The sequence below is a fragment of the Schistocerca piceifrons genome, chromosome 1, assembly GCF_021461385.2.
Source record: "Schistocerca piceifrons isolate TAMUIC-IGC-003096 chromosome 1, iqSchPice1.1, whole genome shotgun sequence".
Classification (NCBI taxonomy): domain Eukaryota; kingdom Metazoa; phylum Arthropoda; class Insecta; order Orthoptera; family Acrididae; genus Schistocerca; species Schistocerca piceifrons.
The window spans coordinates 68333022-68353291 of NC_060138.1; the positions used below are offsets into that span (position 1 = coordinate 68333022).

General features: G+C 37.5%; 1 protein-coding gene across 4 annotated transcripts in view; it reads left to right on the forward strand.

Moving 5' to 3' along the window:
- Positions 1-473: 473 nt before the first annotated feature.
- Positions 474-20270, forward strand: part of LOC124798521 (probable protein phosphatase CG10417) — a 96063-nt gene continuing 76266 nt past the window's right edge. For all 4 annotated transcript variants that reach the window (XM_047261970.1, XM_047261977.1, XM_047261985.1 and 1 more), the window contains exons 1-3: positions 474-733; positions 8769-9042; positions 16704-17475. In XM_047261970.1, the coding sequence (XP_047117926.1) occupies positions 623-733; positions 8769-9042; positions 16704-17475 (1157 nt within the window). In that variant the 5' untranslated portion in view covers positions 474-622. The remainder of the gene's footprint in view (positions 734-8768; positions 9043-16703; positions 17476-20270) is intronic.

A 20270-nucleotide genomic window follows, 5' to 3' on the forward strand; every position in this document is an offset into this window, starting at 1 on the left:
TTTCCGTAGGGGATGCAGAGGGAAAACAGCTGTCTATATAAAGCCCATAAATAAAAATGTATCTCGAACAAGAAAATTCGGCCTGTCGAACAATGTTGAAATATGAGTATTCACACTCAACATTTTTCAGGATACTCTCTCTATAATAAACAGATTAAGTATCAGATTGGAATGATCTGTAATGAGCTTTTGACGCGTACACATTTTTCAAGGCAAAAGCCACAGAAACAGAAAGGGCCCTTCTTTTCTATTCGATTGTAATTAGATAATTAACATTTTTAGAATTAGGAAATAATCCGTCGTTTTATGTTTCAGGCGCTTTCCATAGTAGCATTAACGTAAAAAATAATATTGTACTTCAATCCAAATTTTGTGTTGGTAATATATTTTGAATTATCACGTGTACATTTCTATTGTCAACTCTTTGACGCGGGCAATTTTGTCTGTGTCTTAAAATCCGAGTGGCGCGATAGGTAGCGACACCATCGTCGTACGCGCAACATAGAATTTGGACATGGGCGATAGGAAGCCGATGCAGTTGTGTTAAGGTTAAAGTTGCACGGTCGTTTGTGATTACAGTTCCCGATTTGTTTCTGTGATTGTTTTGTTTTTTTTTCGTAAAATGGGTGCGTATTTGTCAGAACCAATCACTGAAAAGGTGTCAACTGATGAAACTGGCAAACGGGTGAAATGTGGCGCGAGTTCAATGCAAGGGTGGCGAGTTTCTCAGGAGGTATGGAAATTAAGTATAATCTATATTTGTTATTTCTAGTTTCTTTCGGTGTATAATTTTACCACCTGATCCACTTTCAGTGGAGATGTTTGTTTTATTACACGGTGTGCAATTCTCTATATGAGACAAGTGAATATTCATGCTAGACATATACGTCTCCTACAGTTCAAAAGACACGATACCCTCGACGATCACATTATTGAAAGTATTTTTTCATCATTGGCGTCATTTTCTCCTATAGGGTAGTGATTTTTATAATTAGTGTTACAGCTTTAATTGTAAAGATTAACCTTCTACGATGTATACAGTATTATGAATGTATACATAACCAGTTTATTGCGTTGACTTTTCAATGTTTTAATACTTGGTACCGATAGTATGCAGCACATTTCAATTAATAGCTGCCCGTTAAGATTTCAACTATTGATTCAGCAACAAGCACCCTTGTTGTTAGACAATATTTCTTTATATCTTTCCTTCACGATTCCATTGAAGACCGGCTTGTGTGCCAAAAGAGAGAGAGAGAGAGAGAGAGAGAGCGCTTGAGAGTTTCTGTAAAATTTGCGTATGTTAAAGTGAAGATTTTGTATCAGATGGAGTTCTACTAAATTACATTACAATTTTCACTCATTATAATCAGTGTTTCATTATTTATTTGGCATGCTAGACTAGTGACAGTTGATACAGACATTTTACTTTCGTCATTGCAGATGTTTTGTTACACGTAGGTACATAGTCTTTTTTTCCAGTGCAACACTTTAATCTGTCATGAACAGTAATAAGCAGTCTTTCCGAACTGAAATGGCGGGATTATCTAAAGATCTGCTGAGAGTACTGTAACAGACATGTACTACTAAAGAAATCAAACAGAATTGTCCACAAAGTCCCTAAATAAACTAACAAAGGAAGATAAACTGCATACACAGAACACTTCTCAAGGTGGAGCACATTATGTCTCCATATCCAATATATACTATTCCAGCCCTATCAGAATGGCTACATTTCACCAGTATGTCAATATTGTGGCATCAGTTCTCTCCAGTCGCAAAAGTAGACTGCCAATGGTGTATTGATGCCCTTTCCATAAAAGAATCGTTAATCACTAATCTCTTCCTCCAAAATGACAAATGGAAAAGTTAGGCACTACATTTAGGCCTATGCTCCGAACTGTTATAAGCAATAACAAGTGTTTGTGTGTTCAAATAGTAATATTGTTTCTATATTTTAAATATTATTTTACAAAAGGGCATGTGAAGTCAGTTTTTTTTTTTATTCTTTAATATAAATATTGATTCTTGCTCTTATTTATATATTTTGATTGGTAAACTTATTAAATGGGTAAGTGTGGATGCTTAGCATACAAGTAAGGGTATAATAAATCGTTTGACCTCTTAGATTAAGTGCCGCATCCAGGAAAATGACTTAGTACAGTGTTAAGGAAGAAAATTTTTCCTTGCCTATACAAACATTTTCTTTTAATTCAAAATGTATTATTTATTTAATGTCACCATGAAGGTAAAATTTTAATGTAATTACATATATTAAAATTATGACATAGCAAAGTGAAATTATTGGTTAGTAAAATAGACTTTGTACACATGTAATTTAAAACACTGTTCTAAGAAAGTATACTTGAGTGTAGTAAAATAACATTAGAAAATAGTTTATAAACCGCAAAATAATTCAAAATTATTGCTTAATTACTTGCTAAAGAGAGCATCAGTAATATTACTGGGAGTCTTAAAAAAGAAAGCACCAGAAAAAACTTTCATTTGTTGTGGTCTTCAGACCAGAGACTGGTTTGATGCAGCTCTCCATGCTATGTTATCCTGTGCAAGGTTCTTCATCTCCCAGTACCTACTGCAAGCTACATCCTTCTGAATCTGTATAGTGTTATTCATCTCTTGGTATCCCTTCACTCTGCCCTCTGATACTAAATTGGTGATCCCTTGATGCCTCAGAATATGCCCTACCAACTGATCCCTTCTTCTAGTCAAGTTGTGCCACAATTCATTTGGTTATTGTTCATAAATGTCAACAGGGCCCGAAAATGTATAAGTCTGTCTGAGATCTACCATTAATATGTGGTTCATGTAACACAAAATTTAACCAGGAGAAACATTACACACATCATTCTAGACAATTTAATAGGCCCTATATGTTTTTAGTGTTGTCTGTTGACTACATCCCCTTCAGTTTGTAAATGTCTATCAGCATGAAACTTCTGGATAATGCATGCATACCTGCATACAAAAGTTGTCTCATTACACTTGACGAAGTAGAAGTGACCCATTAGACAAAACTGAATCATTTGTAAACTTGCTCTGAATTAATTAGTCCTGCTGTTGAAAACATGTGCACTCTGAATAATTTTATAGATGCTCCACTACTACACTTCCCCAGAGAGAGAGAGGGGGGGGGGGGGCAGAGTTTTCCACAAGTGTTGCATGCAGTGATATTTTCGAAGGCCACTTACAGGCAAGCGGTTATTCTGTTGCCTTTTCAACATTGTCTTTATTGTTAAATTTCTTGACTCTGAGGTGTGAATTGCAATAATATTTTTGGCAAGATCTTTCGCAGCTGTTGCAGTTTCCTGTGCATTATTTACTTTTTTTCAGGAGTATCAGTCGAAAACTTTTTCAGTTCTCTTCTGATTGCATCATGTGGACCCTTTCCATGAGCAGTTTTGTAATAACTTTGGTCAGCTGTTACTGCAAAATCTTGTTTATGAGAAAGATCATGAACAGAGAACAGCCTTTTGATTTGACCTGCAGCTCCATCATTGAAATAATGAACATGTGAAACTAGAAACTCCATTTTCTTTGTTCTCAAATGTGCTGAAATTGCCACACTGAAAGCACGGTCACTCTCCATACTGTGTTAAAAAAAAATACTACCGAGTAGCTATTGTGCTTAAGCTTATGGCATTTGTAATACACAATTGCTGTAGAAAATAGAAACACTGGGTTAACTCAAGTATGCCTGCATGATCTCAGATTGATGTTTTATCGAAAAGTTTTTGGAGAAATCGTCTAATATAACAGCTTTGTAGTTTCTGGAAAGATATGTTCTAACATGCAATTCACAGTGCTGCCTACATGCATTGTAAACATGCTTGGATGGAGTCTATAATAGTAAATAAAGCTGGACCTTTGCTTCTACCAATTTTTTTCTATACACTATTTATAAAAAGTTACTTGCATGGTAGATCTAATCCTTCAAAATAACTTTTGAGATTTGAAATACCACATTCTTCATCTAAACTTTTTGGAATGCTTAACATATGCTTGTTCAAAGAGCTTAAAAATCTAACAGCATTTTAATGAAATGTGCACACACAAATGTCTTGATGTGAATGTTACAGGCACAACATGCTTTGGGTGTACTTCATTAAATTTTCGAAGTTAACACTCCATGCTGTTTGCAGAAAAGATCATAAATTTCTTTAATATTGTGTAACAAAAATATCTTCTCCCTGCACTCTTCTATCATATTTAATGGAAAAGAATTCATTTCTACCTGGACACTCCCAGCTTATATTGTCTCTTTCATGAAACTGTATGATCTTCATAATGAAGCCAGCGACTTCAAATCTTTAAGGTTTTCAGGTGATAAGTCTCTATGCCACTGATGATGTAATAATGCTCTTATTTGAGGTAATTATAGATAGAAAATTATATTTAATTGTTCATAATTTTTTATATTGAAATTATATCAACAGTTCATTACAGAAGGAAATTTACCATTTTGGGGGTAATTTTATGTCTCGAATAAACATATATTATTTCTTCTTTTAATATGTGTATATTACTAATAGGTTAACTTGGTGCTCAAATAATTATTCACATAAGCACCAATGTGTCTGATAAAAATAAGAATAAGATGTCCTCCCACGGCAAAAAATATTTTTTAATTTGTGAAAAATCACACTATTTTTTGAAAAGGAAAAAAAAACCTCACCATATGGGGCTCCAAAATTTTCTGAACAAATAAGAACAATGCTTTATTACTATTAAAGATTATTGAATTTTGGTACCTGCAGATACAATATCACAGCCTGACCCTGCTGTGACAGATGTGTTTAAGCGAGTCCGGCTTTCAATTTCCGGGAACTGCATTGTATTAAAGTTTTGCCGTGTGTAACTAACTACCTGAATGCAATAATCAGCTCCATTATTTCTGTTAAAACATCGTATCCAGTGTGAAAGAGAAAAGTCGGTCCGCTGTAGCAGTACTGTTTATTTCCATTTTCTGCATGAAACCTCAGTCATACATCCAGTTTCATATTGTAACAAATTTCATTTGTAGGTAGGTTTGGGTGGAGTAAGGTTTTAAACCTCCATTGCTAAGTGATTTTGTTTCAGGAACATAAATTTGATAGAGTAGAATGAGGATTACTACCTATCGTCTGAGAAAGGTAAATAAAAATTCGTGGAAGAATGCTCTAAGATAATTAATAACCGTAGCCACTAATGTTTATGCTGTTTATTAGGTGTTCCATTGGTATAAGTAGTTTTTGGTAACTGGTAGCTGCTGCAGGCAAATTATTCATATACATGGTCAGCTGGAGAGACATTTCATATGAGAAGAAAACTATTCATAGAAAAAATGTCATTTCTCCTTCAGTAATTTATTAATGTAGCCTGGCCAATGCGTTGGAAGAAACAAGACCACTTGGTTTCTATCTGCAGTTACAAAAATCGTACACCATCTAGCAGTGCTTTGTTGTTTATCGAATAGATAATGTCCATGTTTAAGGAATAAGCTTGTTTTGCAGAATATAGATTGTGTTCATAACTACACTCAGTTTCTTTAGCGTAGAAGAATTCCAGCAAAATATGGTCCAGTTATAGTTTTTAAAAAGCAGATGGTTTTTATTGTTGTGGTAGTAAGACAGGATTTTCAATCGTATTTTTTTTCAATTATGTTAAGTTTTCAATCCTCAGATTACTCTAGCAGTATAAGAATTCTTCTCACACTGCTGAAGTTGCTGCATGTGGTATGTTTAAAGACTACTGAAACTATTTTCACCATAACTCTAGCGTTTTGAAAAACAGTAGGGCGGCAATGCCCTCATTTGGTATAATGTGAATGGGGAGGGGGGAGATTCCTCGGGTGTTTCCCCGTTTTCCAAGTTGTTCATATCCAAGAGATCTAGTTGATAGTTGACAACAATAAAGTTATTTTTCCTGTATTGACCACCCATTAATCTTGTAAATCATTTATGCTCAAGGAGGTCACATGAAGAGGTACCCGCATTGAAATGCTTACTGATCTTGTCTGTAATATATCTTACCATGATGAAGAATGAAATCTGTTGCTCTTCCAGTTTTTCTGCTTGGCCACTACTCATAAGTGCAACTTTAATTTACACTTCAGTATACTGACAGAGAACTTTCAAAGATTAAGTTATTTATATTATTTAAGAATATAGCCTATTTACAGAAAACATGCAGTGACCAATCCCCAGGTTAGTTTAATAGGTAGTTGCTGTGAGCTGCTTAGTTTATTTCTGAATGTCTGAGGATTTCCACTCCCCAGTATTGTGATGCGTGGCAGCTTGCTTGTATTTTTCTGCCAAGCAGAATCATGTCCAAAAGTGGAGAGCAAAATATTTGATTCAGACCCTCTTGTAATCAATAGTCTCAATAAGCATTAATGACCAGTAGTGTTCCATAGTGAAATTAACAACAGTTCAGTTCATGAGAGAGGGAGATTATTTCAGGGGTTCACTTTGGGTATGTAATGGTATCTCCTATGATCTTTCCTTTGAGAGGTCAGAGGAAATGAAGATAAACTTGTGTTTAAAGTTTAGATGTCCATTGACGATACATCATTTATGTAACATTAAAACTTTGAGAACAAAATTTATGGTTTGATTTTTTTCAGTTTAAAGATCTGAATAATTATTTGAATGAAAATAACTTTGTAGGTGATCGTAGCTCTGTTTGTGATATTGCACTTGTCAAGGAAAACTTCATTGTGGCAATGCTGTTAGATTTTGAAAATTTGCAGAGTGGGCCATGTAGCCCATAAAAGTTGTGATGAAGTTGCTGTTTCCAGTATTACTGAGCTCACTCAAGTGTTAAAACAAAGCAGTTGTGTAATTGGGTCCATTTCCAAAACTAAAAAGGAATGCAATTTGATAATGATGTTGAAGTCAACCATGTGGAAAACCTCTCTCTTCTTGCAAACTAAATACTTGCAAATTAGAGACCGACTTGCTGGTCAATGCCTACTATCAGTAGGTAAAAATTTTTAATACTGCCAATACACACACACAAACATTTGTATAAATTCTTACTCTGTCCATTCTACCATCTCTGAACTGAATTTAGCATGGAGTTTATTGCTGATCCCATACTGTTACGCCTTTCGAGTCATCTTTACCACACAGCTGGTGGGTCCCTATCAATGTAGGGTATAAGTGATCTGTCCCTTCTTACCATCCTTCCACAACCAATAACCAGTGTCCCTTTCCTTCCTGATGAAAGAGCGCAAGACCTCTGAATGATTGGAAAGCTTTTTCCCAAGTTGAGACCTATATGACAGTACTTGGAAGTTACACCTACTGAAGATAAATACTCGTCAGCCTGTCTTTCTGTTTGTAATGTAATAGTTGTTCAGATTGAATTTACGAAAGTAAATAACTCATCACTCTGATGTGTGTTGGCAAATGACGGATGTTGATACTGAGCATTAGGCCTAAGATTTTGGTATTTGTCTGTAAAAAAAGACAGTATATGAAGAATTGGGAGTCTTTTAGCCAATTTTAAACATTCAAAATGAAAATTAGTGATGTTGATACGCTCTAAGTAGATTATTCTTTAACTCTCTTGCAGCAAATATTATGAAGATAAAAATAGATTTTAAAGTTAATGTGTTATTCTTTTGTACGGTTGGCATAATGTAGCTGCACTGACAACAAAATATGTTAGAAAGTAGTTGTAGCAAAACTGGTAAAAGTTAAAACACTGAATTTGCATTTTGTAAAGTAGACAGACAATGTTTAAAATTAAACTGGTGAACCCAGAATACAGTTATTTGATATTCAGAATTTTTTTATGCTATCCTGCATTTTTCAAATATGGTGTTATTGCAGTACTGCAGCCCAAGGTTGTAATTGTGATGGGTCACGTGAACTTAACCTTTCATCGTTTAAGTGAGTCTGAGCACTGCCGTTATTGCTGCATAAAATGTGTATCAGTTTTGCTCAGATCATTCTAACTTACCATTGAGGAGGTAGTGGTAACCACCTTGACAGTTTAAATTGTCCTTTTATGAGTGGTTACTTTCATAATATGGTAACATGAAATAAAAGATCACAGGTGAGAAATTACGAAGAACTGCAAATGGTGCTTTGTCTTATGGTATCTTGCTGTGGGAATCATTGAAATAAGTTTACTTTAAAGTTGAAAGAATTATTGTGATAGAAGTATAGTCTAGTTACATTTTTAATGTATCTTTTGGTTGAGGTCACAAATTTATCAGCCAGAATGCCACAGAAAGTTGGCACTTGATTTTGAGGCATTAGGTCACTCACTCTCATTGAGCCAAGTTCCTCCATTCAGTTGGTTTCAACTGTGATTATCATGAAGAACATTGGTACCAGTCTGATTCCTGTGTTACATCCTACAGAATGTTGGGATTTGAAATATGTAGAACTTCCTTAAACAGTATCTCAATATAATTTTAATGATTAAAAATTCTTCGTGTGAACATGTGTGATAGTGACAGTTATGTCCCAAGTGACTGTTTCATGAATCATTATTGTTTACTTGCAAAGGCCATGTTTGGTATATGGAACAAACATACATGCCTGTTCTGTTCAGTCAGCAGTTTCTCTCCTCTCTCCCCCCCCCCCCCCCCCCCCCACCCCCCTCGTTTTTTTTTCCATCACTTGTGTGAGGAGTGAGGAGATTTCAACTTCCACATTTCTGCATTGTTTCCAATAGTTTTGACTGATGGGTATTATGTTTGCCAAATTTAGAAATTAGTTATATGTTTATTATCTGTGTTGTAATTTTTGTTTCAGGATGCTCATAACTGTCTAATTAACTTTGACAAGAATGACACATCATTTTTTGCGGTTTATGATGGGCATGGGGGCCATGAAGTTGCACAGTATTGTGCCCAAAATTTGCCAGAGTTTTTGAAAACTTGTGAGGCATATAAAAAGGGTGATTACGTACAAGCTTTGAAAGATGCATTTCTGGGATTTGATGCCACATTGCGTGAACCCGAGGTTATTGCTATACTAAAGCAAATTGTCAAAGGGAAAGAAGAAAGCGGAGACAATTCCGCATCAGGTAGAGTATTACAAGAATACATTCATAATAATTGTAAATTCTATGCTGAATATTCACAGCTTTATTTTCATTGAGATTGCTTAATTTTTCTTACCTTGAAACTGTTTTCTTGTCTTGAAACTACCTGAACCACGGTAGTTAAAAGGAAAGTTACATGTAAATATTGCACACTCACAAATAATATGGCCTCATGTTTAGTGCTACTAGCTTTAGTTTGCAGGTTTGCTTAAGGTTCTAATGACATCACACAGTGTTACAAACTAACTGCAAAAGCAGAAGGGTAAATGTTAATTTGCCAAAATAGTGTTTTTTTCATATGACATCACAGCTAATGAATTTGAAAAATATCTGGTAACAAATCTGATTATTTTAAATTTTGGAGAAATATTTTTTCTACATATTTGTAATCAAAATTGTCTTTCTTTTGTATTGTTTCAGTAAAAAAATAGAGTAACATCTGCCAAATGAGGTGACACATTTGGGGATAAGGTACATTATCATTTATATTCAAGAGGGTGACATAACTTTTGACATCTTTTACTGTACCATTAAGGAAATTGAGAACTTTCACCTCTTCGGATTTTGCACCATTTAAAATAAAACCATCAGTAGCCAATTTTACTGTGTTCACTTTTTATTTATTGTGGCCTTACTGGGAACTGTGACTGTGTGCAATATTTATTTGTATTTTCTGCTGACAGTCACTTTTATATAATAAAACTACTCACAACTGATAGTACAGCTAAATACACTCCTGGAAATGGAAAAAAGAACGCATTGACACCGGTGTGTCAGACCCACCATACTTGCTCCGGACACTGCGAGAGGGCTGTACAAGCAATGATCACACGCACGGCACAGCGGACACACCAGGAACCGCGGTGTTGGCCGTCGAATGGCGCTAGCTGCGCAGCATTTGTGCACCGCCGCCGTCAGTGTCAGCCAGTTTGCCGTGGCATACGGAGCTCCATCGCAGTCTTTAACACTGGTAGCATGCCCCGACAGTGTGGACGTGAACCGTATGTGCAGTTGACGGACTTTGAGCGAGGGCGTATAGTGGGCATGCGGGAGGCCGGGTGGACGTACCGCCGAATTGCTCAACACGTGGGGCGTGAGGTCTCCACAGTACATCGATGTTGTCGCCAGTGGTCGGCGGAAGGTGCACGTGCCCGTCGACCTGGGACCGGACCGCAGCGACGCACGGATGCACGCCAAGACCGTAGGATCCTACGCAGTGCCGTAGGGGACCGCACCGCCACTTCCCAGCAAATTAGGGACACTGTTGCTCCTGGGGTATCGGCGAGGACCATTCGCAACCGTCTCCATGAAGCTGGGCTACGGTCCCGCACACCGTTAGGCCGTCTTCCGCTCACGCCCCAACATCGTGCAGCCCGCCTCCAGTGGTGTCGCGACAGGCGTGAATGGAGGGACGAATGGAGACGTGTCGTCTTCAGCGATGAGAGTCGCTTCTGCCTTGGTGCCAGTGATGGTCGTATGCGTGTTTGGCGCCGTGCAGGTGAGCGCCACAATCAGGACTGCATACGACCGAGGCACACAGGGCCAACACCCAGCATCATGGTGTGGGGAGCGATCTCCTACACTGGCCGTACACCACTGGTGATCGTCGAGGGGACACTGAATAGTGCACGGTACATCCAAACCGTCATTGAACCCATCGTTCTACCATTCCTAGACCGGCAAGGGAACTTGCTGTTCCAACAGGACAATGCACGTCCGCATGTATCCTGTGCCACCCAACGTGCTCTAGAAGGTGTAAGTCAACTACCCTGGCCAGCAAGATCTCCGGATCTGTCCCCCATTGAGCATGTTTGGGACTGGATGAAGCGTCGTCTCACGCGGTCTGCACGTCCAGCACGAACGCTGGTCCAACTGAGGCGCCAGGTGGAAATGGCATGGCAAGCCGTTCCACAGGACTACATCCAGCATCTCTACGATCGTCTCCATGGGAGAATAGCAGCCTGCATTGCTGCGAAAGGTGGATATACACTGTACTAGTGCCGACATTGTGCATGCTCTGTTGCCTGTGTCTATGTGCCTGTGGTTCTGTCAGTGTGATCATGTGATGTATCTGACCCCAGGAATGTGTCAATAAAGTTTCCTCTTCCTGGGACAATGAATTCACGGTGTTCTTATTTCAATTTCCAGGAGTGTATGTTAGTGCCATATCTTGATATGGGAACAGAATGACCTTCTCATTGCCAACCACCATGGTTTCCGAAAACATCGATCATGTGAAACCCAACTAGCATTTTTTTTACATGACATACTGAATTATCTTAACTGTGTCTTGTTAAATCCCCTTTTTCTTGCCACAGCTGGAAAGAGCATACCTTAAGCTTTCAAAGCTATATTTCTGGATCTTGCAGTTTGAAGAGTAAGAGTATGTGTCAAAAGCAGGGAAAATGGATTATCGATAAATACAAAAAATTAATACAATTTCAAGTTGTAAATCAAAATATGTGAAATTTTGAGTGTCTCCTAATAGTTCGATTTGCCTGTGGTTTAGGAAATGGAACTATGGTAATAAGTATGTTTATTATTTTACAGTGTAGAATATAAATATAATAAGACCTGATAAAATGCTCTTAGCTTTATAAAATCTGGAAGATGATAATGGAATGCTATGTTCCTATAAAACATTTTGCTCCTGTAATACATAGTGGTGCATATATGCATTGTCACTCAGTTTCCATTGACATTATAAAGCACGAATAGTTTAAGGCTCTATCCTCACAATGATTCATTGCTGAACCGCACCACTTTCAAATGTTGCTTTAATTATTGGCAATTTTCACAGTGGCAGTCTTCTGTGTGGTGTTATGTTTGATGTTGACATAGTTCTGAGTGTTTGAATCATCTGTAATCAATAATCATTGTTGTAGCTGAAGGTAAGCAGTAAAAAGGTTTTGATAGCATAATTTTTATATTTTATATACAAACAAGACCAAATCTGTTAAAAGGAAATTACAAAAACTGAGATTTTAAGTGAATGATTTGTATTAAATCATGTGTAACAGCATCTTACGTTATGCTTCAAACCAGGATATTCAGATCTTTCAAAAATTGCTTGTTATAGGTTAGTAAAAAATGAACCAAGAGACCCTTGCACCCTGCTGCTTTGGTGGATCAGATGGAGCTGATTGTCATTAGTCGTCACCATTCTATTATGGCAAAAGTCAATTACAACCAGATAAGGGAATGTCACCAATGGACAAGGAGCTTCTACGATATTGGTCTGGGTGTGATTTTACTGAAGATGCTCAAATTTGTTCATACCATAATGCCTTGTTGATGACAAAATTTCAGTTCCTGCAAAAGACTTGCTGAAACCCATTTGGTAAAGAAAAACACATAACCGACAAGGCTTTAACACCAGTAGCCATTGCAATGTCTGGTATGTTGAAGTTACTGACTAATTGAGTCTTTAAACCTGGTCAGAAAATTTGAACCAAATGTAGGTATGAAGAGGCCCAAAAAGAATCGCACACCACCAGGATAAGAAAGAATCACCATCCACTGAAGACATGGATGATGTTGATGCTTGCTTTACTGCTAACACTTCATATTGTCGCCTGGTGAGCCAATATTAAAGCTTCGACAGATTGGTGAAAGAGATTAAATACATAAAGTGCAAAGTTCTGAAAGCCCAAGAAAGCATTACTAATGTAACTGTTGCAGCTGCTGATGTGAGTGAAGTAGATATTGCTCCAATACAAACGAAAGAGTGCCAAAAGTGTAAAGATATGGACATAAAGATGGAAGGTGGGATTCTGGCAACATCTGCAGACTGAAAAGGGGAAAAGCTCAGTGATGAAGTAAAACAAAAGTCCTCACTTTTTGAAGACTGAGTTTTCTTGTTTATGCACAGGTAGAAAGAGGTGTGTTGCAGTAAGTATAAATGGGATAAAGATTTAGCAGAAACAACTGTTCCTTTGGTACCTGAAAGAAATATTCATTGTGTATTGTAAGCAGTGTAGAAACAAAGAGACCTTCTCATAATTTTGTGAGCTGTCCAAAGTGGTGTACTACAGCTTCTGGATCACATTCAGTATGCGTGTGTCAGTTCATTGTAATATCAAAGTAATGTTGGCTTCAGCAATAGATCCAAGATGACAAGGATTTGATGGAAAAAACTGTATGCAGTTTGGAATAAAAAGATTGTATGCTGCAGTGTTGTGAGGAATGTCCAGGAAAAATGCACCAAGAGGCTTTTCTTGAAGACGCTTTTGAAAACTGACCCTGAAGAAACAATGGAATACAAGCAATGGATCCATACCGACACACACTGGAGACATGCCAGAGAACTGTTGAAGATTTGGTGGTGCCACTAATTTTGAAAATTACCTGTTCAAGGAGCCATCACTTTGTGTCAAACCCTTAAGAAGCTAAAAGGAAATCTTGCAGAGAATGAACAAATTATATTTATGGATTTTGCTGAGAATTAATAATTTGTTATAGGTGTTGTGCAAGGATTTCATTGGGAGAATAGTCAGGCCACATTACATTCATTTGTTGCCTTTTTTGGGGGCAAAGAACTTCATAAGTATTTGTATGATTGTGACTGTCTCCGTCACGATACCACTGCTGTCCATGACTTTCAAATAAAGTTAATTGCATGTTTAACGGCAGATATTGAAAACATTAAGAACGTTTATTACTTAGTCATGGTTCAGCTCCTCAGTATAAGAACTACAAAAATTTCACCCATTTATATGTGCACAAAAGTGATTTTGGTATCGCTGCCAAATGGTTTTTTTTTTTTTAAAAACAGCCCATGGCAAATCACCCTGTGATGGCATTGGTAGAACAGCAAAAAGACTAGCACCCCGTGCTAGTTTACAGAGGCCTTAGATAAACCAGATATCAACTCCATATGACATGTTCAAATTATATGATGATAGTAGTCCAGGCATAAAGGTTTTATTTACCGAAAGAAGAAATTGAAAAAATTCAGCCCGATCAAGAAAGTTTTGCTGGAGCAAGAGAAAAATATCAGTTTATGTCAATTAATTGGAATCAGCTCAAAGTAAGCCGAGTTTCCAATAATGCTATAGCATTCACAGTTAATGACATCAAAACAGATGAACAAATTCCAACACTTTCAATTGCAAGTTTACAACGAAGAGAGGATGCTGCATGCATGTAAGAAAAGTTTTGATGTTTTTGGAACAAGATGATGTCAGCATCAGCTTTATGCATCCACACAGTTCTGCTCGTTGTTTTGACTGGCCAACTGCAAAAGACACTTGCTAGATTCCTGAGCAACCTATTTTACAGCTTTAGATGCACCATAATCATCATCATCAGAAAGACAATACAGTTATCAGCACTCTGCCCTTGACGAAACTGTGTAGCTGTTTAACCAAATGTGGAACTGACTTTTTAGTATTTCCGTTTTGCAGATTTGCTGTGTTGTGAAACTTCCTGGCAGATTAAAACCGTGTGCCGGACCGAGACTCGAACTCGGGACCTTTGCTGTGTTGTGCATTATACTTGTTTTTATGACCTGTGTTAAATTAATATTTGAGTGTGATTTGTGTACTTGAATTGAAAAGAAATTATTACCAGTCGTATTAAGACTTAATGAACCAAATATTTCCCTTTTAATCTTCATGAAGTGCTAAATTAACTTACGTAAGGTCTAGAAATCAAATAATACAGCTTTGAAAGCTTAAGGCATGCTGTTTCCAGCTGTGGCAAGAAGAAAAGTGTTGAACAAGACGCAGTTAATCATATTATCGTCATCACATGATATGAGCTATGACTGGCTTACAAAAGCGTCGCAATCTCGATTTCAGTAAAGTGCTGTGATTGGTGGAACTCGAATATATACTTTTGTAATACGGAAATAGGCAGCGTACATGTTGCTGCACATAGAAGCTTGTCCCAACGCATATGTGTCTGGAAGTTTTACGCTGGTGTGTAAAACCTAAACCATTCAAAGATTGATAAGTTTTACAGTTCAGAGGGAAAGTTTACTATCGCTTAAATTGGGAAAATGTGTATTTTCACCCAGGAGAAAGTATACTTTCAACCAGGAAATCAGGGAAAAATGGTTTCTCCCACCCCCCCCCCCCCTCCCCATATATACACCCTGGAAACATAACTGGTGCCGCCTCAAGGTCAAGCAGACCTGCCAGCTGCAGGGGAGCCAAACTTGGACAGTTGATGAACCAAACACCACAAACGAGAATAGTATCTCCCCCTTTGTACAGATTCTAAGATGCATTAAAACTAGGGAGTTCTTTTTCAAACACACTGTAATTTTTATGGCAATGATTCCACTCTAATAACTGCAGTTAAATGTATTTGTCAATAATAAAGGAGTTTTGAAAGTACACAAAGTAAGTAAAAAGAAAGAAAGAAGGAAACCTTTTTCATTAAGATAGCTGCAGCAAATTTTATCATTTTCAAATAGTACCTTTGTACTTAAAACTGGAATTTTCACCCTTAGAAAATTTGATAAACTTTCTATTCAGTTTGCAGCTGTTTGGTCATAGTCTCCGTCAATACTTCTTTCTATATAGTGGTGTTCTCTCTTTGTGCTGCTGCCCTGAGAAGTTTCGTTTGGAATATCCTTCCATTAGTGAGTATTAATGTAATCAGAAGGCTGTGCTCTGGAGGAAAATAGAACAGAATGGGATGGGGGACTAGGAATATCAAAGGTTGAGGGGGGGCACTGTGTGAGAATGAATGGTATGTTGTAGGGAGAGTTTCCACCTGTGCAGTTGGGAAGAAAACAGTCTTCGAAGCAGTTGTCAAAGTCAAGCAACAGCATTGGACATCATGCTCAGCAACTGGTTGGAAGCTCTCTCTTGGTCACATTTTGTCAGTGGCCATTCATGTTGGCAGGCAGCTCATTAGTGTCCATGCCCACACAGAATACCACACAGTGTTTCCATCTCAGTTTTCCCACTGTTTGAGAAAAACAGAGTATCAATTTGATATTGTTGTTGTGCTTGTTTTGGCCTACTTTTGTCCATGTTGTAGCTGCAATCCAACAATCTCTTATGAGAGCTCTTTTCCTTAATTTGTTGTCATTGTCAGCTTATTGAAAGAGTTCCTAGCTAATATTACATCTGTCATGTTTACTCCTAAGTCATTAAACAAGGAGGAAACTCTTCTGCAATGTCATGAGTGGTCAGTTTTTCAGCTAAAATGTCGTGGCACAAATCAATTAAGTCACTTACGTAAGTTCCATGACAGGTGAAGGTTGGTGTGCACCTGAGCCTTTCTTTTCTAAATGCCACCTCCCCGTGAACTGGGAGAACCATTTGTAATTTACAGCTTGAAGCATTATCTTTGTAAGCTTGCTTCAAGAGTTCAAAAATTTTCCTCCACCATCAAACAAGATTTCTCACTCTACAGTTGCTCCTGTAAATCAGACATTGGGCAAATCACCAAGAACACTGGTTTGCCTTTCGCTCAATAATATATGGAAAATTTAGGTAGATAGCCATTTGAAACAAGAGCATATATGCCAAAAGATTGTGACTGATAGTGTTGCCAGTGGTTTGTTGATAGGGCATCCCAACAGCAGAGAGAGGACATGTGCACAAACATCTTTTAAATGTGAGAATAATGAGAAGCAATTTCTGTGTTCTATTTGGGTAATATAATTTACTGCTTTCTTATTGCAGAGGATGAAGAAAATGTGAAGAATCTGTTTGCTGAAGCTGAGATGCCTCTGGAGCAAGTAATGGCAAAATATCGCCGTGATATGATTTCTTCAAGTACAAAAAAATCAAAAGACGGTTATGATGAAATAGGTGATTATCCAGACTTGGACAAGGAAAACATACCTGAAGCCTCTGGATCAGGAACAGCTGGCATTAAGCTGACAGATTGTGAGTCAGATACAGATGCAAACAGTTCAGATTCTCAGGAGAAACCATCAGCTGATGGTGATAGTGCAGCTGTTTCTGATTGTGATGCAAATCACAAGCCCACATCATCAAATGGTAATGGAGATAGTGAAACAGAACCACATTCTAAAACTGATTCACCTGATGTCATGGCTTCAGTTAGCGACAAAAATAAGGAACCTCTTACAGGCAGTGACACTGAGACAGCAGAGGAATTGAAAATGAAGGAAGAAATGAATGGAGAACATAATGTAAATGATGATCAGGGTGCTGCAAGTGGTGAACCACAAGGCAAAAGTTGTAATGTTACTGGCTCAGAGGCACCAATAAAAAATGGTGAAGTCAGTGTAAGTGAAGATAAAGATGACACATCTACAAATGAAGATAAAGGCAAAAGGAAAGCAATGCCAAACTTAAACCAGTGCATACTTAGGAAATCTCTGAGACAACATGCTGCAGTTGCATTGTACCATTCTCTTCTGGGTGGTCAGGATCAAAGTGACAGTGACTCTGATGAAGCAGATGAATCATTCAAAGCATTTGACAGGTAAGTGGCAGTTCTTTCCATGTCTTACACTTTAACATGAAAATGAAGGAAATCACCTACTTTTTGTTTTGTTGAACTATTTTTAAGAAGTGTTGTTTCGTAAACCAATTAGATTGTGGTCAGACATAGTGCGTTCGAAGAATGGAAAGAGAGCTTTTGAATGTCGTTTGGGCATTGAAACTAACCAAAATCTTTGTTGCACCATCGTGGTGACCAGGATATCAATTTGTTTGGAAAATAAGGGATTCTTAGGGAAGTAAACATGACTGGAAATCTCGTTGAATTCAGAGATTATCTGAGGAAGTTGAATTCTTTGTTGATGGAAATAAATGCATTGGGTAATTTTTGTACAAACCCAGATTCTGCTTTGGAATCATGGTTGTGGAATGTGTAAGGAAAGGTGAAAATATGCGTTGAAGTATTGTAATGTTTGTTGCTATCTCGTGCACGCTCACTAATGATGGAAATCTCACTGTCCATGAGTTCTCATTTATAGTCCATTTTCCATTGCGTGCTGAAGTGTCAGTGCTCATGAGAATTTTTCATACATATCTGAATTCATCAGTCACTCAGCAGAAGTTTTTTGAAATGTGCATATGGAGCTAAATTTTATGTGTTTTATGGGTGTAGCAGTGTAATGCTTAAAGTTAACAATACTGTATTTTACGGACTATAAGATGCACCTTAATTTTAAGCAATATTCTAAAAGTTACATTTTTACCATTTTTGTTATTAGATTGCAAAGCCAGACTAAAAAATTTCTTAGTTTATAAAACCAATGTGACAGACTGACCTTTAAAATCCCTGAAAATAGTCATCTGAACATCCTCATCGTCCTCTTGATACAGATGATGCTCTTCACTGCCATAGAGTGTTACTTATGCTTCACTTCTTGAGATTTAACAGTGCCTTCTGTTACCCTAGGCCATAATTGTTTTATCCACTGACACACTTGGTTGGTTGTGGAGCATTTTAAAACTTCCTTTGGCATGAATTCATCTTGGGTTTCATACATTTGTTCCGTCAAGAAGTTGCAGTTGTGAAGTAAGTTCTTTCAGAATAACAGCAAGCTCTGCATTTCCCTGTCGGAGTTTCTCTTTGACAGACTTTTCAAATTACTACCAAACTGATCTTGCATAAGAAGAGAATTGTTCTTCAGTAAATCACCTTTCCTTCTCTCCCACACTCAGCTAATCCATAATTTCCTACCAGCTTCATCCAACCAAACCTTGTCATGTATGTGAAGAATGACACATGGTGGTATTTCAGGAGGTTTTGGCATTGTTTTGCACATAAAAATGATTGTTGGATTAAGTTTAGCACCGTCAGCACAACATGCAAGGACAACAGTGTAGTACATTTTTTATGTCCACTTGTTTTTATGGTTTCAGCACTTTGTATGGCAACTGTTCTGTTACTTGCCACATCAAATATCAGGAGTTTCGCCCAGATTCGCTATCTGGCTTAGTACCACACTGGTTTTATTTTGAAGTTGAATAATAAAGCAATGGAAAGATAAAAATTTCCTTTTCATACTTGTAGCATTTTCTGAGATATTTTGGTTCACATGCTAAGTCAGTGACACTTCACAAACATTTAGCATCAACAAAGTCCGCCCTTAAAGTCTGCATGTATTTGAATCATTTTTGTATAAATTCACATGCATTTTGACGATGTTCTTGAATCCATTTCATTAGTCATCCTTTAGTTTTAACCATTCTGCATTCAGTCTTGTTTTTGCACATTTAGTCTTCCTCACTTTTTTTAGGTATTCTTTACTAGCCCACCAAACGAATTTCTTTTTTTCTGTTGGTGGAGGGCTGAAATTCCGTTCAGCTGCTCTGTTTCCATGGTCTTCTGCTTATGCTGTTTCAGTTTATAGCCTTCATCATATGAATGCCTTTTATTTCTTTCCATTATGAAACTAGCTACTAACAAAAATACTACACTGTTACTGATAACAAAAATCAATTTCAGTTAAAGTTCTCTGGCACCATAGACTGTAATGACACACCATAGGTCAGACAGTGTTCTGGGTTTGTGATGGCAGGGCAAGAAGGAGGCACTGTTAGCAAGTTTTAGAATCTCGCACCTCAAGTTTGTTGCATTGGTGTACTGCCGCTGTCAGTTGAATCCAGTGTTGCCATATAGAGAGAGGTTTCCTGCAACATCAAATATATGACAACTGTTTCACGACTGGTGGAATTTTAAATCAAGCACTGAGAATTTTTATACAAATTTAGAGTGTAAAGGCAGACCTAAATTTTGGACGCAGTTTTTTGAAGAAAAAAGTGCCTCTTATAGTCAGTAAAATACGGTAACTAAACTACAGAGAGCATTTGGTTTGAAACTTGGTAAATCATTACTATCAGTCTGTTGATATCAGATTTCTGTGAGAACTGTTAAAAACATATCCTGTGAGGATTTTTTGTGCATTTGGGGTTACCATATGACACACTGTTGACAGACAACAGTAATGATGGAATTTCAGGGGGTGACAAAAACTTATAGTTTGCAGAACTGTTGTTAAAAATGAGTGTGTGTTACTTTATTTTCAGGGTTTTGGTGTCCACTGATTTAGCCAAAGATCTCTCCACTGGGGGTGTCTTTGTGAATAAAGAGGGCATTTTATGAAATATGAAAGAATTAGTCGCTGTACATAGTAAGGCCTACAAAACTGTTGGGCAACAGGGTGGGATGAAGAATGTTGCCGAAACAAAGTTGTTCTGCTGCATTAGGAATATATGTTTTCCTGACGCATAACAAATAGCCTTTTGTGACACAGGATAATTGAA